General features: G+C 47.0%; 1 protein-coding gene and 6 non-coding genes across 7 annotated transcripts; all 7 read left to right on the top strand.

Moving 5' to 3' along the window:
• The first annotated feature begins 20 nt into the window (after positions 1-20).
• TAF1D (TATA-box binding protein associated factor, RNA polymerase I subunit D) lies at positions 21-26,544 on the top strand. Its single transcript, XM_048494718.1, has 15 exons — positions 21-61; positions 874-959; positions 2,408-2,828; positions 3,031-3,206; positions 5,085-5,139; positions 6,281-6,345; positions 7,620-7,800; positions 8,946-9,669; positions 11,890-11,949; positions 13,596-13,654; positions 14,614-14,741; positions 16,226-16,273; positions 17,371-17,423; positions 24,656-24,740; positions 25,995-26,544. Exons 2-7 carry the CDS (start codon positions 901-903, stop codon positions 7,624-7,626), a joined length of 783 nt encoding a protein of 260 aa, XP_048350675.1. The 5' UTR covers positions 21-61; positions 874-900; the 3' UTR covers positions 7,627-7,800; positions 8,946-9,669; positions 11,890-11,949; positions 13,596-13,654; positions 14,614-14,741; positions 16,226-16,273; positions 17,371-17,423; positions 24,656-24,740; positions 25,995-26,544.
• Positions 8,051-8,122, top strand: LOC125432236. Its single transcript, XR_007244424.1, has one exon. It is a non-coding gene; the product is annotated as a small nucleolar RNA SNORD5 (small nucleolar RNA).
• LOC125432231 lies at positions 10,809-10,935 on the top strand. Its single transcript, XR_007244420.1, has one exon. It is a non-coding gene; the product is annotated as a small nucleolar RNA SNORA40 (small nucleolar RNA).
• LOC125432273 lies at positions 12,006-12,144 on the top strand. Its single transcript, XR_007244447.1, has one exon. It is a non-coding gene; the product is annotated as a small nucleolar RNA SNORA8 (small nucleolar RNA).
• On the top strand, positions 13,713-13,847 carry LOC125432274. The gene has a single exon (XR_007244448.1). It is a non-coding gene; the product is annotated as a small nucleolar RNA SNORA1 (small nucleolar RNA).
• Positions 14,991-15,066, top strand: LOC125432272. The gene has a single exon (XR_007244446.1). It is a non-coding gene; the product is annotated as a small nucleolar RNA Z40 (small nucleolar RNA).
• LOC125432276 lies at positions 17,188-17,319 on the top strand. The gene has a single exon (XR_007244450.1). It is a non-coding gene; the product is annotated as a small nucleolar RNA SNORA18 (small nucleolar RNA).

Here is a 26,544-nt window from a genome sequence, read left to right as displayed (position 1 = left end):
TAAAGGCTCCGTAGGCGATTTAGAGGCCTTGTTCAGCGCGGGAAGAAAGTGGTGGGCAGAGGTAATGGCGGGGCTTGCAGATCTGTCGCCATCCGCTTGAGTGCTGCTGCGGGCAGGGGGTGGCTCGTCCGGGGAAGGTATGGGGGGTGTTAACGTAGCGTATGGCTGAGATATTAAGGCGATTAAAAAGGGATGTCGCCGTTGATCAGTGCAAAAGGGGGGGCTCTGCTATTCGTTTAAGTGGAGCAGTTAATCCGGATTAAAAGAGGTGGGGCAATGTTGGAGCCAACTCCATTTATTGACACCCCCATTTCGTGGCTATGCTGGGTAGACCTGCACAGGATTGCACTGCAGGGCTGTAGTCTTACATGTCCGTCTTTCTAGGGTTGCCAACTCCGGGTTGGAAAATCCTGGAGATTTAGGGATGGATCTTGGGGAAGAGAAGGACCTGATCTCCCCAAGCAGCCATTGTCTCCTTACAGTACTCTATATCTCTGCACTTGAAATGCTGGGCATGCTTTGCAAAACATGGGGCTTTATGACTTTTTAAATGCATAAATATTCCTGAGTGTTACAAATAACGCATGTTATGATACTTAACTGGCAAAACTGGGTGTGGTTGGATAAAAGCATGTGCTTATTAAAGTCCTCCACCCAATTTTCTAGAAAAAACACCCAAGAAAACATTTTTCCCATGACTTAATAATTTCTGGAAATTCTGTATCTCTACAAGTGACTATTGAGTGAGTAAACTCTTGTCCCAACTCTTGTTGGATTTCTTTGATGCTGAATTGGGCCTTCACATCTTTAGCTGTTTCTGCCTCCCTTTAGCTGGGATGTTGGCAATTGATAGCTGTGTGATTCTTCCTTTAGCACAAGCTGGAAGCTGATCGGGTTGATATGGAGGAAGATTCCTCATCCGATGACTCTGAAGGATCCAGCACACAAGATCCAAAGCCGTGAGTCTCTTGTTTTCCCCGTTTATATATTTCATACAACTGTGTCGAAGTTACGCATTGCACGAGTCTTAGTTAAAGACACCCCATAATTCAAGACTTGCCGGCATGTAGGCGGCCCAGCCTTTGTTGACAGAAAAGAGTAAGCTTTTTTTAGTCGTTAAAACGCACCTTAGTGATGCAGTCTGAGTTTTTTGCTATCAAAGCCTCATTTTAATATCAAACCATTAATTACACTTTTTTCTTCTCCCTGACTGGCGTCTATTGTGATGCCCATGTAACCATCCTCTTTTTTTTGTCCTCGGGCCAAAGTTCCATACTGCTGGTACTAGGAGAGAGAATGCAAACTTTTGTATGCTTTTGTGGTTTTTAAGACTGCCTTACATTTCTACCCAGCAGATCTACAGTGTGATTTATAAATATCAGTGGCTGTCTAGTAACAGTCAAAATGCGGACATTTCTGTACAGTACATTTGCACGCAGTAGATGGTTTAGAAAGACTTGATGCAGTATCTTTATTTACTTCATATATAGTCTGCTTTTCTGCCATCGTGTCTTGCTTCCCCCTTCACCGCCTAATCTTCACAAAAGCCTTGTGGGGTAGGTAAGGCTGAGTGTAACTGACCTACTTGTAGCAGCTTGCTACCCAAGGATTTCTTAAAGGCACTCTGCCATTAGGAATCATGTATTTCTAGGGCATCAGACTCCTTACGCCGCTAGTCCTAAAAAAACTAGTCTGACTGTTAAGGTCTGCCCCACAAGCCCTGCTCTCTGTGCCCCCATGTTCTGATGTGAGGCAAGGCCTTTTCAGTTGTGGCATCTCACCTGTGGAAAGCTCTTCTCCCTGGTCCACACCTGGCACCTGTACTTTTGCTTTGCCACCAGGCCAAAGTGTTATTCATTTTTAGTTGCTTTGTGATCTGTGATTTAATTCTAATTCAGAATGTTTAAAGTTTTTGTGTTGTATTTCGTAAGCCGCCTTGGGGCAGCTTGTAAAATGTGGCTTGAAGGCTTCAAACCACTTTTCTTTTTAAAAAAAGATTCCATGGTGGTTCAGTTTTTGAATGGAACTGTTCTTATGGGATGGCGGTTTCCCAAAAGGAAGTGGCTCCAAAGCCAGATTAGAGCCAGCGTAGTGTAGTGATTAAGAGCAGGTGCGCTCTAATTTGGAGAACCGGGTTTGATTCCCTGCTCTGCCTCTTGAGCCGTGGAAGCTTATCTGGGGAACTATATTAGCTTGTTCACTCCAGCACACACCAACTGGGTGACCTTGGGCTAGTCACAGTTCTTCAGAACTCTCTCAGCCCCACCTACCTCACGGGGTATTTGTTGTGAGGGGGGACGGGAAAGCAGTTTGTAAACTCCTTTGAGTCTCTTTAAAGGAGAGAAAGGGGGGATTATAATCCAATTCTTCTTCAAAGATGAATGGTTGGTTTTTGTTGGTGTTGCAGGACCAGCTTGGCCTCAAGTTCACAGCCCGCCTCCAGAAGAAAAGAAGGAGCTCGGAAATCAGCGAGAGTCGTTGGGCAGCGTAAGAGTCCATGGGGTACTGAAGCACGTAGTAGCCCTTCTGCCGGATCTTCAGCAATGGCGCAAGGTCAACCTAAGCTGCCCATGCCTAAAATCGACCTGAAAGCCCTCTTTGATTATCACTTCAGAAGGAAACAACCTAGGAAGCGGATTCGCAGAAGCCCCGAGACAAGAGTGGCCGCTAAACGCAGGAAGCGTGAACCAATTCCCAAGAGACAGCTGCCCAGAGTCTCAGAAAAGGAGCGAAGGAAAAGGTACCGGGAGCGGAGGCCCCTGTTTCCGTTTGTGCAGAAGGTCTATGGAACGAAGCACATTCCCAGCAGAATGGAGTGTTTGTTTGAGGTGAGCTGGTGAACAATTGCTCATGGGCTCCCTGGTTCCCTGGGCCGTCATGCGGATTTCTCTGTGTAATCAGACCACAATTAAAACTGCTGATTTCCTGAGAATTGGAAGTCTGCATGATTTCAGGCTGGAATCGTTTGGCTTTCGTGTAGCTTCTGCTTGGTTTTGCGTGTGGCCTGTGACACGGCTTTGCTTTTTGCAGCTTGCGTCTTTGACCTCGTTCTTTAAATACGTTGAAAGGCTGAAATATGAGCACCACCTCAAGAAGTCTCTGGCAGAGCTGGGTGCCGCAGAGGATCTAGAACAGGACGGTCTGGAGCAACGGAGGCACAAATACTTGGATGATGACGGCCCTCTTTCTCCCATCGAGGAGACAAAGTATGTATTCTTGCTCACAGTGCTCTTTTATCAGCCATAGTGAGTCTCAAGGAGCAGCTGTGGCGTAGTGGTTAAGAGCAGGTGCATTCTAATCTGGAGGAACCGGGTTTGATTCCCCACTCTGCCGCCTGAGCTGTGGAGGCTTATCTGGGGAATTCAGATTAGCCTGTGCACTCCAACATACACCACCTGGGTGACCTTAGACTAGAAGAAGAAGAGTTTGGATTTATATCCCCCGTTTCTCTCCTGCAGGAGACTCAAAGGGGCTTACAATCTCCTTGCCCTTCCCCCCTCACAACAAACACTCTGTGAGGTAGGTGGGGCTGAGAGAGCTCTGAGAAGCTGTGACTAGCCCAAGGTCACCTAGCTGGCGTGTGTGGGAGTGCACAGGCTAATCTGAATTCCCCAGATAAGCCTCCACAGCTTCAGGTGGCAGAGCTGGGAATCAAACCCAGTTTCTCCAGTCACAGACTAGTCACAGTTCTTCTGAGCTCTCTCAGCCCCACCTACCTCACAGGGTGTTTGTTGTGAGTGGGGAAAGGGAAAGGAGTTTGTAAGCCCCTTTGAGCCTCCTCTAAGAGAGAAATGGGGGATATAAATCCAACTCCTCTTCTTCAAACGCAGCAGAAAATGTCAGGAATTGTTTGAGTTTGACTGCAGTGTGGCTTCTTCTCCATCCTTTGCCCGAATAAGTAACTGACCGACTTCAGAAGTTAGGCTTACGTGTTTACTTAGTTGGAGAAGACTGCAGGAAGCATTTCTTCCAGCCAGAATCTTCCGGAAGAATGAATGTCGAACTAGTTTGAGAAGGTTGTGGTTTTCTTTTTGATGATCAATTAAGCACAAGCATTTTATTGTCATTGTGCACGCCCAACGAAATTTACAGCAGCATTCCTCGATGCACACAATTTCAGACTCATACCCCACCCTCACTTTCCCCTTCCTCCACCCATCCCTACACAGCCCCAACACATCAACACGAAGAAGGAGAAGAAGAAAAGAAGAGGAGGAGGAGGAGTTTGGATTTATATCCCCCTTTCTCTCCTGCAGGAGACTCAAAGGGGCTTACAATCTCCTTTCCCTTCCCCCCTCACAACAAACACCCTGTGAGGTAGATGGGGCTGAGAGAGCTCCAAGAAGCTGTGACTAGCACAAGGTCACCCAGCTGGCGTGTGTGGGAGCATACAGGCTAATCTGAATTCCCCAGATAAGCCTCCACAGCTCAGGCAGCAGAGCTGGGAATCAAACCCGGTTCCTCCAGATTAGATACACGAGCTCTTAACCTCCTACGCCACTCCTGCTCCCTACGCCACTGCTGGTCCCGCGAAGCCCCTGAGTTTAGCATAGCCACAGCTCTAGAGTAGAAGCTGTCTCTAAGCCTCTTTGTCCTAGTTTTGATAGACTTGTATCGTCTGCCGGATGGTAATTAAAGGAGAGAGTGGGATTCTCTTGGACTTTGGGAGGGTGTTTTTGGAACAGGTTTTGATTCCAACTTGCGTAGAAGAGAGATACTTTTGTGACACTACATAGCAGTAAGAATCCATCTTGTTTGGACTGCGGGAAGGCAATTCAGTAGCAGATCTCGTATATTCAGTTAACAGTAAATATCAGGGATCACCCCTCAGGAATTGGAAGAACAGGATATGAGGCTTTCAACAGATACAATATTTCCTCCAGTGCTAGACTACGTTTTTGCTAAGTATACCATTAAAAAATTGAGGGGTTGTCGTATGTTTTATATGTTACGTCCAGTAAAAATAATTTTTGGCGTGTTAACATTTTGTGCATGGGGAAGGGATTGTCCAACATTCAGAGCTGCTTTCCTTTCAGGTAAATCCGGTAGCCAATCTGCTTTTGGGCTGCTCTTGTGTTTTTCAGTGAAGAAGACCCGAATGAAAATTGTGGCACAGAAGACATTGGTGCCAAGATTGTGGTAAGCAATCATTGAATCAGCGTTTGAATGCTTCAAGGTAGTTGGGCTATATTCTTCCAAGCCCTGGCCCGCCTCAGATGGGTAAACATAGAATTTAGCACTTGAATTTTAGCCTGTGTGTCTTTGCAGCCATTTACAGGAAGTGGTGACTGAGGTGGGTTTTCCTTATGTTTTCCCTTCTTCCCCGCTGCCCTTTTGACCCTCTGAGATAGTTAATGGAGTCACAGGTAGGACGAGTGAGGAGTGAAAATTGAATTGGTCACTTTCTTCCGTTGATTTTGAACCGTTGTGTTGCCGTAGCAGGGTGCCTGTCACAACCCCACACTTGCTGGAAGGCAGGAATCAGTACTTTAGAAGCAGTGTTACGGTTCTATTGATGACAAGTACGGGGTGAACTGATTACTATATTGTTTGAACTGACCAAAAGACTACAGCAAAAAGATTTTATTTCCCCAGCAGAGACACGTTGGACTTACCCCCTTCCATTGCCCTGCCTGAAGGCGAGAAAACGTACACACACATTTCCCAGAAGGAAGAGGGAGGTCACATGCTTCCACACACATTCCTTAGACCGTGGTAACGGCTAATGGGTTTCACTCCACCCCCCTACAGCTTCATGAGATAACAGAGGACAGACAAACTTTCCCAGGCCACTTGAGCAGGAGGGCCCCGTAGCTAGTCTGAACTGTGTACCTAGCTCATCTTGTAAATGGGTATGCATTTCAGCAGCCAGTTAGAAGAAGAGTTTGGATTTATATCCCCCCTTTCTCTCCTGTCAGAGACTCAATGGGGCTCACAATCTCCTTGCCCTTCCCCCCTCACAACAAACACCCTGTGAGGTAGGTGAGGCTGAGAGAGCTCCAAGAAGCTGTGACCAGCCCAAGGTCACCCAGCTGGCTTGTGTGGGAGTGTAGAGGCGAATCTGAATTCCCCAGATAAGCCTCCACAGCTCAGGCGGCAGAGCTGGGAATCAAACCCGGTTCCTCCAGATTAGATACACGAGCTCTTAACTTCCAACCAATTAGCAATGTGAACTTGCTCAGGGAATGTGTATTTCAAAACTTGAACCTTGAAATGAACCCTTCACGTCCCGCCCTACCTGTTGATCCTCTTAAACGTGCTGCTGTTTGTCTTATTGTAGGAGAACAGCTGTTTCATATTAAGTAGCAAAATTCCCAAGAAGAAGAAATCCAAGAGGAGGACCAAGTGAGTGGCATCTGGATAACTCAGGCAAAAATGTGATGTGGAATCAAACTGGACGTCTGATTCCGTAGGCTGCTTTGACAAGGATGGGCGGAGGGGAAGTGTCGGGCAGGGGCTGCGGTTGAGTGGCAGAGCCTGTGGTTGGTGTTAGGAAGATCCCAGGTTCAGTCCTCCACCGGTCCAGTCAGAAGGGATCTGGTTGTAGATGATGGGAAAATCCCCCGCCTGGAACCCTTGAGCGCTGTTGCCAGTCTGAGTGGACAGTCGCTGCCTCGATGGACCAAGGAACCGATTCAGTGTAATGCAGCATCATGTGCTCATGTCCTGGGATAGTGAATGCTCAGCAGGGAAAGAGAAGCAGGGGCTGGGGTGAAGCTGCAGAAGCGGGACTATTGTGCCCTCTACCCAGAGGTGGGATCCAGCAGGTTCTCACAGGTTCCCGAGAGTAGGTTACTAATTATTTGTGTGTTCCGAGAGGGGGTTACTAATTGGTGATTTTGCCACGTGATTTTTGCCTTAGTTACGCCCCTCCTCTCAGCAGTAGCGCGCAGAACTTGAAGCAGTCTAGCAGGAGGTGCACCGGCGTGCGTGGCAGCCTGCGCCTGCGTGCATTTGTTTCCCACCCAAGGACCGGTGCAGCCACAGCCCCGCCCCCGTCGTGCCCCACCCAGCCCATTGGCACTACGCCACAGTTTGAATCCCACCACCATGGGAACCTGTTACTAAAATGTTTGGATCCCACCACTGACTCTACTCTAGCCAAGAAGCGGCAGTACTACAAGTCTAGCAATTGGGGAAGAGGGCAAACGCCCAATAAGCACACATTGCAGATGCTAGTCCAGTAACTCAGCACTTCTGCTTACCAACCATATCGGAGGCACTTTGGCCATCAGGCACGTCCTCATGCATGTGCCCATTTGGCCAAAGCACCAGGGCCCAATCAGAGTCAGGATTTGAGGTACAGATCCACATGAGGACTGACACGAGATCGTCTGCTTGAGATTTGTGGCTCCTTGCAGGAACCACCTCCTCTCTGTTCCGGCCCCACGTTGCTCCTTTCCTGCCTGGTTAAGTTGAGGCTGCGATACTGAAGATGCTTTCTTGGGAGTAAGGCTCATGGAATGCCATGGAACTTACTTTTGAGTAAGCCTGCTCAGGATTTCTCCCTTAGTACTTCCTCCCCAGCTTCCGTCTTTCAGTCCCACTGGTGCAGGATGGCTTCTGTTTTCTGAAGTTTTGTGAAGTTTCATACTTTAAATGTAATTGTTTTGTTACAGATCCTGAGTGTTGTGGAGTGAATGTGGTAATCTGAGGAGATAAGCAGGGTCCAATTTCAATCCGTCAATTTATTAACAAAGTCGTCAGGTGGAGGGAAAATCCAATTTTAAAAAAAGTTGTCGCATGAGAATGTTATGGATGTTACACAAGTTCTGGATTGTGCCGCCAGGTCGTATGCAGGTAAATGTTTTGCCCCCTTTACTGTACTAAAAGATTCCCCCATTTTGTTACAAGAGTTTTGCTCTCAGTTATATTTGAGATTTTCCGGTCCTTCTATTTGATGCTAGCCTATTGTGTGTGTGAAAACCCACATTGACACATGTAACTTATTACATGTTCTCTGTTAATTTCAGTGTTAAATTAGATTGTCTCACCTAAAAAAATAGGTACTCTTAACTTCTGATGGCTCATTCCAGATTTCTGCACTGCAGTTCACGTGATGATTGTTCTGTTCAACTGCTGAGTGATTCAGAAATGAACTAAACCCAACATTCTGACCTGAACTGAGTGTATAGTGATACTTCCAGCATTGTTTAAACCAGTGATGGCGAACCTTTTCGAGACAGAGTGCCCAAATTGCAACCCAAACTTCACTTATTTATCAGAAAGTGCCAACCTGGCCATTTAACCTGAATGCTGAGGTTTTAGTTTAGGGGAAAAAACGGTTGGCTCCCTCTTCCTCTGCCCCACTCGCTCAAGCAGGGGCCAGCCTGCTCTAGCCAGCAAGTCCTGCATGCACCACTCTGTGCCTCTCTAGCATCTCTGCCTTCTCTGTGCCCCCCTGAGTGCCACCTCTGGCACCCGTGCCATAGGTTCACCATCACTGGTTTAAACATTAGTTTCAGGATACCTGAAAGCCAATATAAGATAATGGTCCCCAACTGTGTGGAGACACTTCCTGTGTTGAGAATGGGGAGTAGATGCCACTACAAAATGGCTTGGGAGAGAGGTGGGCTTAACCAACTATAAAACAGCTGCCATAGAGACTGAGGCCACTCACAGAATGACTGGAGGTGGCAAGCCAATTCTTTGTGAGTGGCAGGAGGTTTTTTGATCAGGTGTTCCCCTTAGACCACTGGGATTATTCCTCCTGGTCTATTCTAAAGCATGACCTGTTCCAGGAAGCTGTAGGGCAGTCAGGATTGACTCTCGTCCTTTGCGGGACGAGGAAGCAGGCTCTGGGAAATGCATTGGCAGGTCCCATGGAAACTAACCTGACTATTAAAATGGATGCCTCTGAACACCTGTGTGCTCAAAGGGTCTTTATAGACATTTCTGCTAATGCAAAAGTTGCTGGGAACTTGACGTCCTTTGTTGCTTTTCAGGTCCTTGAGTCCACAGCTGCTGCTACTACGCCAGTTTTACTGATGGCATCACTCCCTAAACAGCACTGAAGCAGCATTCTTCCCCAGGCTCATGAGAAAATTAAGCTGCGTCCTGATCGGTCCTCTGTTACACAAAGACGGAAGAATTCAGCTGTGGTTCTCATGTCGGATCTGGTGAAATTTGGGTTGCGACCACTTCCTTTTTACTCTTAAGGCAATCAGGGAGCATGTTTGATTCGACGCAGTGAAATTAAAAACGGAAAGATGCCTGCCGCCCAGTTTAGCCAGGACTGGGTTCCTGTTCAATCACGTGTTCATTTCACTCTTCAAACCTCGTCTGATGGTACGGTTGGCATGGGAAAGCCAGAAGAGCTTCTTTTGAACTCGGACCATATTTTGGGGGCCAAGGGCATCCCTGGAGATCCACAAAGTTGGCGTCATTGTTCCCCAGTGCTTTCTGAGGGAGGATTCTTTTCAGACTCAGTTGCCCAGCATGCATTAGGCAAGCCTACTTTCATTTTGAACGGAGTTGGTAATTGCACGCTCCCTCCAAAGATGGGACTGTCTACCAGAGAAGCTCTACGCATCGAATGGAATAAAGAAAGCGGCTTGAAAGACTGCGCAGCGTGGAGTGCTGTGGCCAGTGTTTTTAGGGGCCTTCCTTTCCATGTGTACTTTGCCTCCTTCTGGGAAAAGACAGGTTGAGTTTGCTGGTGCGCAAGATGTAGGTTGGTTTGAATTAAAAAACAAAACAAAATTGCTGGCTTTGTCTAGAAAGCTGGACGTGTAGGTATTTGAGACTAGGTTTAGAGTGCGTGGGGCCAGCCCAAGGTCCACCCGTGAGCTTCCATGTCAGAGGGAGGGATTGAGGCCTGTATCCGCCTGATCTGAACCTCTGGCCCAGGTGCGCCCAACTTTTTTCAGACTGGAAAATTTTGGACGCATGCTGGTGAGCACATCCACAAAATGGCTACTGTGGGAGGCTGGGGCCATGCATGCATTCAGAAGAAGACTTAAGTGCGGAGGACAAGAGGAGCAACTTTTTAAAAAAGACACTGGAAATGGAGCGAGACAGAGTAAAACCACACTGCAGTGGCAGCTGCCACCAAAACAATATTGTTTTAGCCTGCCCAGTCAATCAGAAGCTGTCCAGGGAAGGAGCCTGTCCCGTCCCCGTCCACTTCTTAAAAACACTTGGCGGGTGCCACGGCTCCCACAGGAACTGCATTAGTTACCCCCACACCCACCACTGCCCCAATCTGGCTCTTCCAAGTTTCTTCAGACATGATTGCTCCTTCAGTTATAGAAAGGTGAGCGTAGGGGGAAGAATGTAGCTTTTGGGGAGTGATTTTTATCAAGAGCTATAGAAAATCAGCATTAGCAGGTTTAATAAGACTTCAGCCTTCCTGTAGTGCACTTTTGGAGATCTCTGATGTATTAACTGATGCAGCTTGTAGGATCAAGGCAAGATAGCAGCTATGCTGTTTCTTAGTGCTGGAAGTGACTTCAGCTTATCCCATGGCCCAGAGATGGTGTTCTTTCACTCGGAGGGGCTCACCCTAAAGCCGTGGTGGCGAACCTTTGGCACTCCAGATGTTATGGACTACAATTCCCATCAGCCCCTGCCAGCATGGCCAATTGGCCAATTGTAGTCCATAACATCTGGAGTGCCAAAGGTTCGCCACCACTGCCCTAAAGCAGAGAGGGGGCCTGCTGGGGCAAAGGCCATTTTAAAAAACATCAGTCACTCAACTTTGTCCCGTACAGGGCAAACTTGAATGTTGGGTTTGTAAGGTCTTTGGGAAGGTTTTGTCATTCCTCTGTCATGAGTTTGCGCAACAGAGTTGTCTCTGAGCAGTTTCAAGCACGGCTTCGGGGTTTGGCAAGTCCCGCCGACCAAAACCCACGAAGCCGAGTGCTGAGACCAAAACCTTCCTTTGCAACCCACAGCCGATTCGTATCGGTTGTGTTACTTACAGGAAGGGACATCCTGCTTGTTTGGACGGAGCCATAGTTTGTAAACGCTATGCTAGCTAGAGCTGGGCCATGTAACTGTCTTTCTGGGTAGGAAGTTTCTGAAATCACATGCAGCTTGCAGAGGAACCCTATAAACCAGCTTACTCTCCCTTTGATGGCCCCTTTTCCCACCCTGACCCCTCCCAGAATTTGTGATGTATATCAGACGCTTGGAAGAGAACTTCGGCCCCAAGAAAAGGGTGATTATGTTGTAGAAGACCCTTTGTCTGCTTACACTAGTGCAGTGATGGTGAACCTTTTTGAGACCGAGTGCCCAAACTGCAACCCAAAACCCACTTATTTATCGCAAAGTGCCAACACGGCAATTTAACCTGAATACTGAGGTTTTAGTTTTGGAAAAATGGTTGGCTCTGAGGCGTGCGTTACTCGGGAGTAAGCTTGGTGGTAGTTGTTGGCTTTGCTTTGAAGCAACCGTGCAACTCTTCCAACGGGTAAATCATGACCCTAGGAGGGTTTGCTCAGAAGACAGCCACATTGCCAGCAACTGAGCTTACTCCCAGGTAAAGGATTGTGTTTAAGTTCTTTGTATGAAAATCAGTGGGGTTTAGCAGCGCTTAACAGGGTTACCTACACTGCTTCCCCAAAACTAGGTCTTAGGTTTAGTGCTAGTGATCGAGCCCAGCGGCCCAGGCCACCCTAGATGTGGGGGGGGGCGATTTCCCCCCCACATGATGAACTCTGTGCGTGCCCACAGAGAGGGCTCTGAGTGCCACCTCTGGCCCCCGTGCCACAGGTTCGCCATCACTGCACTAGTGTGTGGAGTAGTTCTTTTCTCCAATAATTGCTCGTCAAGCTCTTTCCCAGGCGGATTAGTGACTTGCAAATGTCTAAGACTGCCATATTAAATAAAGCCCATATCTTTGAGACATCAGGATTTTTATTTCCCAATTTGTTTTCTTGCTTTCAGATTCGTTCTTGATTTCAATTCGTTCGGAGGGGTTCTTCCAAGTTGGTCCAGGGAGAGGAGGTAAGTTGGGTGTCCGCCTGAAGTTGTTTCAGGGGTTAGAAGCGTATAGCTAATCTGGCACTGTATGGTATCTGCATCCAGCAGCGTTCTCCTGGTGGCATGTTCAAAAAGCAGTGCGACAGCAATTCAGCGTCTGGCATCGTTGGTTCTCAAGCTGCTGTGTTTGTTCAACCTGGTATTTTTGCTGAAACAAGTTAAGGTCATGAGATCACAGAGTTGGAAGAGACCCCAAGGGCCATCAAGTCCAACCCCCCTGCAATGCAGGGACACATAATCCTGACAGATGGCCATCCAGCCTCTCTTCAAAAACCTCCAAAGAAGACGACTCCACCACACTCCGAGGTAGTGCATCCCACTGTCGGACAGCCCTTACTGTCAGGAAGTTTTTCCCGAGGTTTAGGTGGAATCTCTTTTCCTTCACCTTGAATCCTTTCCTGAGGTCTGTCACCTCTGAGGTCTGTCACTTGGAAAATGGCAAAAAGCGGAGTGGGTTGATTCCAGTGTAACCTCCGCTCCTGTGAAAGAACTTTGGGTTGTTCAAAAGGCCCACAGTGAATTGAAGCAGGAAACAGGATCTTTGGAGTGAATTGTCCTAGTATTTTGTAGGAATTTTTGCAGTGAGCAGGATTGTAAAACATTTCTAGCTGCCTTGCCATACAGATGGGGTTCATTTATACATTAATGTTCCCATGGGTGTCATTTATTTTTAATAAATCTAGCCCCAATAAGTGCTATCCGTAGATGGTGTGGAGCAGTCATGCCCACCAGTGTTTTTCTGATGCCCACTTGCTGCTTCCCTGAAATAAAGACCCAGTCCTGAGTTTCATCCTCCTGGCTGAAGCAGGAAGTGCGTTTGAAAAAGCCCAAGAGGTATTTCTTGGAAGTAGTGAGTTCCATCAGGGGATCGTGACTTGGAGTTTCTCAACATTTGGAGCAGCCATTCTCAACCAGGGTTCCGTGGTACCCTCGGGTACCATGAGCATGTCCCAGGGGTACCGTGGCAACACTACCGCCGCCCCCCCCCCCCCCATTTTTGTGGTGTCTCCCACCGGCGCCAGCAAGTACATGGGGCAGGCCCTGCCGCAAGGTCGGCAGCCACCCCCACCACCCCGTGCTTTCCTTCACCCTGGGAGGGGAAGGTGGGGGGTGTGGCAAGCAGGGGCAATGGGAGGGGAAGGTGGGGGGGGTGGCAGGGGTACCATGAGATATGAAGAGTGGCAAGGGTACCCAGACCTCGAAAAGGTAGGGAAACACTGATTTGGAGAAACATTTTCTTTTCCCTCCCCTCTCCCAGTCAGCCATTTAGATGCTATGCTCATCACCTTACCTTGGAATACCAAAGCAAAGGTGAAGCTTCTGGTACAGATATATTCATGGAAGATCGTAAAGATACCTACATGTTTGCTAGGCAGACTTTGTTTATGGGGCGATGTGCCATTGCCTTCCCCATTCATCTACACTTGACCCCCAGCCGCTGGGTACTCATTTTATTGACCTTGGAAGGATGGAAGGCTGAGTCAACCTTGAGCTACCTGAAACCAACTTCTGTCTGGGTTGAACTCAGGTTGTGAGCAGAGCTTTGATTGCAGTTTACCACTCTGCTCCCTATGAGAAAAACTTAAAATAGCCTATTTGTCCCTTTCCAGGGCTGCTGGGCGAGATGGTTCCTTCACACAAATGTTCTCGGAAGCCGTGGATGAAGAAGGTAACTTCACAGGATTCTGTTCCGACCATAAGGGAAGAGCCAGGAAGATCTAAAGATCTGCCTCGTTGATGTAATAAGGACAGGCACGACTCTTTTTGTGTTTGGACTCAGCAACGAGGCCACAGAAAACACAGGTTCAGCTTCCATCATTGTGAAATAAACTACATTGGTGACAATGAGGCCTGTAATATCTGCTGTATTATGTATAATACATGTATAATGGGCAGGTTTTTGTGACATTAGCTTTCATGGACTACTACCTTTGAGAGGGTCCATGAAAACGTTATGCTGGAATAAAACCCTGTCAAGTATGCATAGTTACCTTACAGTATTGTTTGTTCTAGGCAAGCTTATTATTATTATTATTTTATTATTTATTAAATTTAATAGACCGCCCTACCCCTGAAGGGCTCAGGGCAGTTCACAAAACAATCAAAATTGGCAGTTTCCGTGTTGTAATTAATCATCCATAGGTGTCTGGGCATGCTAAAATTGTGTTGAGTTTTCTGTGTCTTTTTAAAGTGCAAATAAAAAATAGAAGGGAAGTACCTGATATATTTTAAAATTACTCTTTGAAAATGTCTTCAGTTTTGAAGTTGCTTGGATGCAAAATTTTAATGCACTGGATTAGGAGAATCAAATTTTAGGTGACGTGATTGTTGTTGTGAAGATGTAAACGTTAGGAGCTATTACATTTGTTTATCTCATTCATGTGTTGGTTTTTATTTGATAAGTGTCGCATTTAGGGCATTGGGAGGTTTCCTCGAAAACACACATCGCCGCTCGTTTGTGTTAAGATTTGAGAAGCAAACCAAATGGCAATTCCAGGCACAATAGAAGGGTGCCTTGTGTAATGGAGCGGGGTGGGGGGTGAGATGGGTCAAAAGCCATTGAAGCTTGGTCAAAGCAGGACTGTCCAGTAGGCCAACTAATCACAGATTGTCTTCTCCACATCCTAGGGGAGGAGATATTCAGAAGTTGGACAGCAACAGCACCTTATGTGAAATTGTGATCTTGATACTGGTGGCAGCTGACTCAACCCAAAAGATGCTCTAGTGAATTCAGTTTCTGCGGCTTCTTTTTTTTGGTAAGGAATCCACGTTGTCCATTTGCCTCCCTAAATTGGTAAAAAACTGGTTGTTACTGCTTCTGAATCCGAGTCTTGAAAGGGGAAATTTGGGATTAATAAAGCAGCCTGTAGTAAAAACCCTGTTTGCTGATCCATGAAGAGTTCCTTACATGTTTGTCTCATTCTGTCTGAAAGGCGGGTGTTTAAACGTGCTGTTTGTATCAAAGAAAGGAGGAAATGGGCACTTTGACTGGCGCTTGGGGGAGGAGTTGTTATGATGATTGGCAAAAGATGTTCAACTGCTCTGAACATGGTGAATGAGAAATAGCCATTCTGAACAATCTGCTTAAATAGCCAGATGGTGAGCAAAGGGAAAATATCCTAGTTTCTTGCATTGCCCAGCTGATGTGTTACAGATCAGTTGTTTTATCCCTTGTCCTTCCTCCAGCGGTACAAAAGTGTGGCTGCTTTTGGACCGCTCAACTACGTAACGAAGTAGTTAAGACCGGGGCCCGTACCACTTGCTTTAAAAGCAAAGTTCCAGCCTCTGGTTCTCCAGGCTAGGACTGGCTAGCTTAGCAGGTCACAGATGCTGCAGAAGCATCTTTTGTGAATCTCTTGCTTTGTGGAGGTTGGCGGGGCGGGGGGGGGGGGGGCATAGGAACCTTGATGCATGAGGTCATTCTGCGGGGAGCTGCATCTCAGCGATAGAACATCCCCTTTGCATGCAGAAGACCACATCTTCAGTCCCTGGCATCTCCAAAGGGATAGGGGCAGTGGTGGGATCCAAAATTTTTAGTAACAGGTTCCCATGGTGGTGGGATTCAAACTGTGGCATAGTGCCAATGGGGCTGGGTGGGGCATGATGGGGGCATGGCCAGGCATTCCGGGGGTGGGGCATTTGTGGGGGGGCTGTGGCAAGGACACAGCCACTGCGCTGGTCCTTGGGCGGGAAACGAATGCACGCAGGCGCAGGCTGCCATGCACGCCAGTGCACCTCCTGCTAGACTGCTTCAAGTTCTGCACGCTACTGCTGAGAGGAGGGGCGTAACTAAGGCAAAAATCACGTGGCAAAATCACCAATTAGTAACCCCCTCTCGGCACACACAAATAATTAGTAACCTACTCTCGGGAACCTGTGAGAACCTGCTGGATCCCACCTCTGGATAGGGGATGATAGATCTCTGGTGGAGAGTCACTGTCGGAGTGGTCAAGACCAATCTTGATCGGCAAATGATCTGACTCAGTGTAAAGCAGCTCCTTAAAGCATATTCAAAAACTTCCTGACAGTAAGGGCTGTTCCGACACTGGAATGCGCTACTTCAGAGTGTGCGGGAGTCCCTTTCTTTGGAGGTTTTTAAACAAACTAGACGGCCATCTGTCAGGAGTGCTTTGATTATGTATTCCTGCATTGCAGGGGGTTGGACTTGATAGCCCTTGTGGTCTCTTCCAACTCTGATCTATGATTCATGCAGCTGTAAAGTGAGGATTGTCTCTTTCAGGAAGGACATTCGGTTCAAATGGTGTGAAGTGAAGCCAAGATGGATAAGGTATGAAAACGTTCTTTCTAAAATGAGTTCCCCCCCGCCCCCTTGCCACAGGCCATAGAATTTTTTAAGAACAGTCATGTACATTCAAACCTCTCGGATGTAGTCACCTGACCTTCAGTGGACTGTTCCTCCAACTTGCTATTTTGGAATCATCGCAATAGAATGTAAGTTCTGCAAGTTTGTTAATGCAGACGTCTTGTGTAGGATAAGCAAATACAGTCCTATCGTGTCTGATACATTGGCTGCTGTAACACTTCAATCTTAGGCTACTGTTCTATTCCCCAAGCAAACTAAATTCAAGTGCCTTGCACTTGGCCAGAACAGAGTGCAAGACCCACAGACAAATAAGCAACAGTTCAAAAACAGTTTAATAATATTGAAAGTTTAGGACTCTGACTCCTCCCATGAAGTCTGACTAAATAAAGAATACTTGCGATGCTAGAAACGATTGGAGATGGTTTGAAGAACTTGCAGACATCAACTCTTCCTTAACTGCTTCTAAGGAAATCTGTAGTGTTTGCTTCTTCTGAGTTCTCCTGGTGTCCTCTAACTGAACTCTGTTTCCTTGCAATCCTGTTGAACTTGCTTACTCTGAGTTCTATGGATGTCTAACACTTAATGCGTAACACTTTATACGTCTGAGGTGTTGCTGTCACCAGCCTTTCCCAGACACCTGAACTAAAAACAAAACCGTAAAACAGGAACTGCTAACTAATAAGAGATACTGCAGTGCTCTTGCCTGTAGGGGGCTTCTTAAAGGGACAGGGTCTAAATAAGGTTCCCTCCCACAGAATGCTGTACAAAAGGCAACTAAACCCATTCTGACTAAGGGTACAACTGAGGCTGAAATAAAGAAAATAGTGAGGGTGTCTCTAGGGGCACGACAGCTACCAAAAAGACGGATCCCTTTACCTAGTGAGGCCTATCCCGATAGAACCTTGCTGTAGGTTTTTTATCGTTGGAAATGCCTCGCAGAACAAATTTGTGGTTTCGCTTTACCCACTGAACTATGTGTTAGTTCTGCGGGATAAAACTACAAGACAAAGTTCAGTAGTACCTTCTGGAAATGGGTATTAAAAGCAAGTTTTTTTCTGCAGGGCCGGATGCTTTTACAAGTCCTACCTGTGTACCCGAAAGTCATCTCCAAAAGGTAAATCTGGGCTTAGTTACCTTTAATAAACCTATTGGGTGTGATGCTTCACTCTCGACAGGTGTTACATAAGAATATCCAAAACAGCCAAGAACGTACGAGGAGTATTCCTGGATCATGCAGTAAGGATCACCTGCCACTACTAGCCTGTCATGAAGATAGTTTTAAATGAGCTTTAAAAAACTCTTCCAAGTTCTGCAGGGGTTATGGCCTAGGCCCTAGATCAGTGGTGGCAAACCTTTTTGAGACCATGCCCAAATTGCAACCCAAAACCCACTTATTTACCGCAAAGTGCCAACACGGCAATTTAACCTGAATACTGAGGTTTTAGTTTAGGAAAAAAACGGTTGGCTCAGAGGCGTGCGTTACTCGGGAGTAGGCTTGGTGATAGTCAGTGGCTTTGCTTTGAAGCAACCATGCAACTCTTCCAATGGGTGAATCACGACCCTAGGAGGGTGTCATGTCTCAAGAAACAGGAGTCGGAGGAACAAAACATAGTACTTTATTCCATAGCTGCTACTCACACATAGCTTAAAATCACTCTGCAGCTGTGCTCAATATAACACACACTTACTAATTACCACCACAGTGCAACAGCTGCAGACTCTCTAAAACCTTCACATAGCCAATACATTACCAACCCCTTCCCCTAACTCCTGTAATAATCTGGTGGGATTCTCTTCGCTAAGCATCGCCTCAGCTCCCTCGCTCTGGCTCCTGAGTCTGTGTGTTTGTTCCTGGTTCTGCAAAACAATTGGACCCTTTGCTGTTCTCCTTATCCTGCATCTCCGCTTCATGCTACCTTAACGCCCCAGGTTCCTCGGGACAATTGGACTATTTACTGCTTCCTCATCCCGCAGCTCCATCTGCCCCCTTAACGCTTCCTCTAGATTCCTCAAGGACCTGGGGTTCCTGGATCTACTGTTGGACCTGGCACTCTCTTCCCTACTTGGTCAACATCATTCCGCGATCACCTGCCCTTCTTCAGTTTCCACCCCATTTAAGACAAGGGCCCTGTTGGCTGCCTCTACAACTGCTGGGACCCAACACGGACCTTTGCTCCATAATTTCGACATACACCGTCATCCCTATCAAAATGTCCCAGGTGCTTTCTTAACACTCTGGGTCTTCTTTTCATGGACTTATCATCAACTGAATCGGGATGCATTCGGGTCCAGCAACGCCGTAGGTTTCCGATTCATTAGGCAACTCCAAGCAGGACTCCTCCCGGTGGCTGTGCACGGTGTTATGTGCTGCGTTAACAAAAAAATTCGCCAACCGACAGTGCCAATCATTCTCTACTATTCAACAAGTAATGCATCCTTTGCTGTAATGAATTCATCCTTTCTGCCCGCTCCACTCGTGAGTCGGGATGAAAAGGTTTCGAGGTAACCCGGCTAATAACAATTTCATTAGCCAGGAATACTCTAAACTCCTTAGATACAAACGCTGTCCCATTTATCCGATACCACCGTGATCCGGGAGGCCATGGGTTGCAAAATAACTTACGCATGCGCCCTAATTACCGTTTGTGATGTCATTGACATTACTGGCACTACTTCTAGCCATTTGGAATATGAATCCACTACAATGAGAAACACCTGGCCCTGGAAAAGGCTGCCCCCTGCAAAATCAATAATATGTACCCTTGGACTACCGTCTTTTTGTAGGACTCCCATTGATAGGTAGGCTCGAGGTAGGGCAGGCTTATCTTACACTCCCCGCACCTGGCCCCCCCTTCTTCTATTTTCCTATCCCTCTTTGGCCACCTCACACATAACTAATAACCCTTCCATGCCTAACAATTCAAGACTCGGGCAAGCACTGGGTCCTTAGCTGACCTCTCTGCTATTGCCGCTTGCACTGGAGGCTCTGATAATGCATTCCAACATCAAAACTTCCAAAAGTGGGGAGTGATCTTCCTCCTCCCTGGAAATTGGCAAGTGTTTTACTCAACGCATCTACATGCCCACTTTTCTTTCCCGACTGGTGCTGCAAGACATAATCATATGCATTCAGAAACATTGCCCACCGCAGCACTCTAGGGGACAATATTCGTGGTGTCTCACGCTCTGAGGAAAAATAATCCTACCAGCGGCTTATGGTCTGTAATAACTCACAAATGGTCGCCTATACATTAATCATGAAACTTCTTAACCCTCTAAGCTACTCATTAAGCTAATGCCTCCTTTATCTATTTCCATGCGATAATTATCTGCTGCAGACAACGCCCCAGAATAATAATACGCAATTGGATCTTCCTCAGACATCCTCCAATTGATGGCTCAACACTGCTCCAACTCCACACGGGGAGGCATCGCATTAAAAATCAACAATGGCTTCCTCTCATCAAAATGAAATCAATACACTTTCTGGATGACAACAATCTTTTGACACCTCTGAATGCCTTTCCTCATGCTGACTTGTCCACTGCCACGCCCTTTATCTAATAAACGGTGCAGTGGCTCTGCCACTGTGGCCTTATGCTTTAAGAACAATGGTAAAAATTTAGCAATCCCAAAAATGCCTGTAGCTCTTGTTTCTTTGACTGTGGTGCTGGGGCATCCTGGATGGCTCCCTCACCTTTTCTAATTTCGGGTGGATTCCCCTGCCATCTACCATGTATCCTAAAAACTCTACTCTGTTTCTACTCCAAACACACACATTTTCACGCTTTGACACTAACCTTCCTACATCTGAGAAGCACTGCAGTACTTCTCTCAAAAATTCGCGTCATCAGTTCCTCCTCAGTTGCACCCACTATCAGCATATCATCATCAAAAATACTGTAAGGATTCCGGCAAGTTTCTTAATATTTCTTCCATCAAACTCTGGAATATCCTAGGAGCTACACTCACTCCAAATTGCAGCCACTCTGAATGCCCCCCTGTGAGTCACTATAGTCTGGGCTTCCTTTGAAAGTTTTGGCATCATCCACTTCCAGCTGTTGGTATGCTCATGTACTTAGATCTAATTTTGCAAAAAACCTTTCCCCCTGCCAATGTTGGCCAAGCAAACAACTGACTGACAACTGGCACTGGGTACGGATGTTTCTGCAATGCCTTGTTAATTGTGCACTTATAATCAGCACAAATGCGCACATCCCCATTGGCCTTCAGGGTCAAGCACTTGGAGTTTCCCAATTTTGTATTTAGTACTCACTGGCTCCACATTCCCTGTTCCAATAACCGATCTAGTTCTGCATCCACTTTAGAGCTGCCAAGCAAATGGAATTTCGGCATGATTTTTTAGACGACAGGTACTGAAGGATCAAGATACAATGATATAGATGGACTCCTTATACTGCCCCAGTCCCTCAGCAAACACACTCTTCTTAAATTCTTCCACTAGCACCTCCCATGCTAACCCCATAACCTCATGAATCTCCAGTAATTGCAATTCTAACCTCCCAAACCACAGTCCAACCCTCAAGAGGCTCGTCCTCCTGGGCCTTCCTTCTTCCACTCATATTAATACTTTCAAACATCCATCAAACATAAGGATATTTCCATATGGACATTACACATGCCAACCACAGGTACCCTATGTCCTTGATAATCCGTAGCGGTAAGTAAGTCACAAGATTGAATGTCCAAACTCAATTTTATAAGTGTCCCATGAAACGATGGAGTAATGCGTTGACCCAGAATCCAATTTCCATCACACAAGGGGATATCCTGGATCTTCACAGTCACCGACAACTTACGCTGAATCTCGGGTTGCACGTGGTTAATTACATCAGCTGCGTAAACACCTTGCCATCAGCTACACTGCTCATGGGGTTGGCCAGTCAAGCCAGCTACATGGGGACACAGCAAGCAGTGCATCCACAGAGTGTGTGTAGCAGATGAGCCGGAACATGTCTTCTTGGTCCCTGATGCTCTTTTTTTCTCTCTGCACACTTCTCCTCTAATATGCCCCTAACAAAGCTATACAACAGAAACATTGTGCCTCTTTAAATTTACACCTTTCTCTCTTCATGGGGCCCACCGCCAACTCATAAATACATTTCTCTGTTAACATCCTCCCCCTCTGTTGTGGTGGTCTTCCCATCTTCATTGCACCATGCTGCAGTCTCTGAATTTCACCTATAAGATACCCGGTCTTACAGTCCCACTGCCAAAGCTGTTTGGTAATCTCTGTGGGCTCCTTGGCTTGGTCGCACCTCCTTGTGCAGAGGCTGCAGCAAGTCTGGGGTAAATTCAAGGCTTCTTGGTATGCCGCTTTGAAAAGTCAAGTCTGTCTCTTGCCAGCAGTAACTTTTGCAATGGTGCCTCTCTCAGGCCACAGACCAGACGATCCCTTTTAACATTTCTTCCAAATTGAGAAATTACATTGTTGTGCCAACCGCCGTAAGAGACTGCGCCACATAATCTGCAATGCTTTCAGTCCCTCCTGATCACGTTTATAAAACACTCCGTCTGGCTATTTCTGACGGGTTGGGGAATGAAATGGTTCCTTAATGCAGTCAAGTATTTCTACAAGCGGTGTTGCTGATAAGTCTCTTTGGCGCCATTTTCAATGCTAGAGGCTGCAGGTCAAACACCTTTCACCACAGAGGCTCAGTAAAAAAAAACACGGCTCTTTTCCTTCTCTGGGTCTGTTATGCCATTTGCCAGAAGATAAAAATTCCAATCACCTCTGCTAACTCTTCCACTGCAAAGGAAACTCCAAATTAACCTGTTCCAGCTGCCCTTGAAAAGCCATAATTTACTCACAGTCCTTTGTTTCACAAAAACTTGCTAGACTCTGGCTATATAAGTTTATCCTCACCGCCAATTGTCATGTCTCAAGAAACAGGGAGCTCGGAGGAACAAAACATAGTACTTTATTCCATAGCTGCTACTCACACATAGCTTAAAATCACTCTGCAGCTGTGCTCAATATAACACACTTACTAATTACCAATTACAGTGCAACAGCTGCAGACTCTTAAAACCATACAATACATTACAGAGGGTTTGCTCAGAAGCAAGCCCCATTGCCAGCAACCGAGCTTACTCCCAGGTAAAGGATCGCGCTTTAGTTCTTCGCATGAAAATCAGTGGGGTTTAACAGCGCTTAACAGGGTTATCTACACTGCTTCCCCAAAACTAGGTCTTAGGTTTAATGCTAATAATTGAGCCCAGTGGCCCAGGCCAGCCTACATGTGGGGGGGGGGGGGCAACTCTGTTTGCGCGTGCCCACAGAGAGGGCTCTGAGTGCCACCTCTGGCACCCGTGCCATAGGTTCGCCACCACTGCCCTAGATGGTACCCCCAATCATCTTTGCAGCTTGGCAGATTTTCCCAAGAAGTCCCTCTTGCTTGATAATAGGAAGATGAGTATCCTTACGAATTCTTTAGCCTGTGGTGTGTATTGAATGGTAGTCATCTGGCACAGCTGGGCTTTTCAGGTAGAAGGTTTGTCTCGGGAGAGTGAGGTTGGTCTGACCTCTGGAACGGGATGATAACTTGGTTTATTACTCTTACGCCTTTAAAAGGAGTTTAGGGTACAAACGTTGGCTCTTTGCTCTTCCCCTGGTCCTATTCTAAGCGTGTTCAGTAGCTTCAGCAGACCGTTTGTCACAGCCAGACCTCCTACCTTTTCACAACATCTGCTCTTATTCTGCCTACTCTTGAATCTTTCACGCCAAAGCTAGTGGCCATCAGCAGCGGCAATCTAGAGGCCGTCAGGCCACCTTGATGCTGCCACAAACATGTTGCCTGAAGCCACAGGGTTCACACTGGGTTACCTGGTCACTTACCAAGGCTGCCATGAAATGCTGTTTCTGGTATGCTGTGGATGTGGCCGCACAGCAACTCCTCCGGGTTTTTGAGCTGCTGCCGCAGTAGCATCAAACCTGTTGGGAACAGCCAAGCCTGGCAACTGACGGTGGCAAAATCTTCAGTACTGTTGCAGTATTCAAGGAAGCGTCTGTCCGGGCTTGCAAGATGGTAGGAACGAGCCCAGTCACTGCAAGATTGTCCCCAATAACCCAGCACCGATAAGAAGAAGAGTTTGGATTTATATCCCCCCTTTCTCTCCTGTAGGAGACTCAAAGGGGCTTACAATCTCCTTGCCCTTCCCTCCCTCATAACAAACACCCTGTGAGGTGGGTGGGGCTGAGAGTGACTAGCCCAAGGTCACCTAGCTGGCATGTGTGGGAGTGCACAGGCTAATCTGAATTCCCCAGATAAGCCTCCACAGCTCAGGTGGCAGAGCTGGGAATCAAACCCAGTTCCTCCAGATTAGATACACGAGCTCTTAACCTCCTACGCCACGGCTACTCACTGCTGAGGCAGTCAGAATGTTATAATCGATGAAGTTGAACGCTTCTGTTAAGTCCAATAGGCCTGGCCTGGTCCAGGTGTTTCTGGAGGTCATTTTTGAAGGCTGTCAGAGCCATTTCTACCTAATAGTGCGGAGGACAGATTGGAATGGGTCCAGGATCACTGATTCCTTCAGATAAACCTGGAGCTGCTCAGCAACGGCTTTCTGAGTTAACTTTGCTCAGGAAAGGTAGCTTCAACATCTGGTGATAATTGGCTAAATCAGAAGGATCTAGTGATGGCTTTTTAAAGAGCAGTCTCACTGACTACAGCCTCATTTAAATTACTGGGGGAAAGATTTTTTTTAAAATTCCCCAGAGGGATCTGTACTTAATCCAAGCTGGGGTTTTACTAACCAGGATGGGCATGGGTTGAGGCACATGGGAGGCCTGGCTGCTCAGTCCAAGGACTCAAAGATGGCCCACAGATCTCTGCCAGCATGGTGTAGTGGTTAAGAGCAGGTGCATTCTAATCTGGGGGACCAAGTTTGATTCCCTGCTCTGCCACTTGAGCTCTGGAGGCTTATCTGGTGAACCAGATTAGCTTGTACACCCCAACACATGCCAGAAAAACCAGAGCTCACTCAGCCCTTTCTGGCCCACTCCTCTTCTCCACTGCTGCTCTTCTCTGCTGGTTCCAGAGCTCCTTGAGCTGTGGAGGCTTATCTGGTGAACTAGATTAGTTTGCACTCTAACACATGCCAGCTGGGTGACCTTGGGCTAGTCACGGCTCTTCTGAGCTCTCTCAGCCCCACCCACCTCACAGGAAGTTTGTGGGGGGGGGGGAGGAAATTGTAAGCCCCTTTGAGTCTCCTTGGAGGAGAGAAAGGGGGGATATAAATTCAAACTCCTATGCCATCTGTGTCTAAACGCTAACTTTCTAGCATTACTTCATACTTAGCATGTATCAATACTTTTTTCAGAATCGGTGGATATGATCACTGCTACAAAATCTCCCATGTTGTCTCAGGAGGCTCTTGTGGAACAAGTAGCAGACGATGGCTCCAGGTCAGTGCTAAAGGGCAGGACTTGTGCAACCCTAGTGAAGGTCACTTCAAAGAGGGCCATGCGGCATTGAACCGATGGCTCTTAACGCAATGACCTTAAATTGGAATCCTCTGCAGGATATCAGGGGCGCTCAATGTGCTGTCTGATCTATGCCAGAGGAGACAGCTTTTGAACCTGAAACACTTTTTGGTTGTGCAGAGGGATTTCATAGGCTTTGATGTAGACGGAGACTCTCTCTCTCTCATCAACAGGATGTTTAGTCAAATGTTATGACATGACGAAATGCTAGGTGTAAGCCTTGGTCTGTGAGATTTGTCCATATTCGTATGTCTTATCTCTTGATGGATGGCTTTCAGTAGGTTAGAATTGAGAACACAGTCCACATATAACCAACCAAATCACAACATCCACCTTCAAGGAGAGATCTGGGAAAGGCAAAAGCATGTACAGGATCCTTGGGTTAGCCTTAATAAGTCATGAAGGATTGTTTGGTTGTGGTGGGTTTTCCGGGCTGTGTGGCCGTGGTCTGGTGGATCTTGTTCCTAACATTTTGCCTGCATCTGGCGGGCATCTTCAGAGGTGTATCACAGAGAGAAGTCTGTTACACACTTTGTCCAGTCAGCTTCAAGGCAGTAACAAAACTTCTCTCTGTCATACACCTCTGAAGGTGCCAGCCACAGATGCAGGCAAAACGTTAGGAACAAGATCCACCAGACCAAGGCCACGCAGCCCAGAAAACCCACAACAACCTGTTGAATCCGGCCGTGAAAGCCTTTGACAATACATATGCACGATTGTGTTCTTGGTTGTGGAATTTTACTGTTGAACTAGCTTTTAATATATTATGAAGGCAGAGGCCTGCAAGTGTTCTAGGCCCAAGACCCATTCTTATTCTCCCCCACTTGTTAAAGACCATGCAGGAAGGGGCTAATTAAATCCTGAAGGTCATGTGAATCAGGTTACATAAAAAGAGGAACCTGAGTTGTCACCTAATTGGTAGGGAAGGACATCCTTTAACCCTGCTTGTGATAAAGAGGTCTCCCTCTCAGAATGACCTGACTTTGCCTTTTGTCACTTCTCTCCAAGGGGCAGGGTACCTTTGCTTGTCCAGTGCATGCATCAAAACAGACAGCCCCCTCCCCCCCCCCCAACTCCCCAAGCTCTGTAAGATGAGGGCTTTCCCTGCAGATGACTGCTCTAGGAAGGTAGTCAAAACACAGTTGCTCAATAGGTTTACATATCTTCTGTGTTTAGGTTTCCAGCTTTCTGTGAAAACACTGCAAGAACTTGGAATGGGCTCTGAGGACTCTGCAACGGTGCTGTCGTCTTTGCATTCTGGACACCTGCAGCGTGAACACATTTTGAGCACTTGACATTGAGTGGACTGACAGGATTTCCTAACAGCTTGTCTCTGTGAAGGCAGAGGTTCTCTGGGTTAGCAGAAAGGCCTGCCAAGGACTGTCTTCTCCCGTGTGTTCCTGCCTGGGAATTAAGACCACAGGGAGAGGCCCTCAGTGAAGGTCCCGTCGCTCACAAGAGCTCTTCTGGTGGGATTATGAGGGTATTTCCTGTTGCAACCTCCCAATTATCGCCGGCCCCTTCTCTTTTGACCTCTAGGGAGCAGTTGAGGATCTTTTTATGTAGGATTTCATTTCAATAAAGCAATCCTACACTGATTCAAACTCTGGTTTTATGTACTTGATGTGGTCTATGTATTTCATTTGCATTGTAAATGCATCAAGCTCTGTAAAAAAAGGAAAGCTGCTAGTGAACGTTTAAAATAAATATAGCACAGCCTACCGTA

Source organism: Sphaerodactylus townsendi, linkage group LG04, assembly GCF_021028975.2.
Source record: "Sphaerodactylus townsendi isolate TG3544 linkage group LG04, MPM_Stown_v2.3, whole genome shotgun sequence".
In the NCBI taxonomy this organism is placed as follows: domain Eukaryota; kingdom Metazoa; phylum Chordata; class Lepidosauria; order Squamata; family Sphaerodactylidae; genus Sphaerodactylus; species Sphaerodactylus townsendi.
The sequence above is the reverse complement of the archived record's forward strand: the minus strand, read 5'-3'. Positions and strand labels throughout refer to the sequence as shown.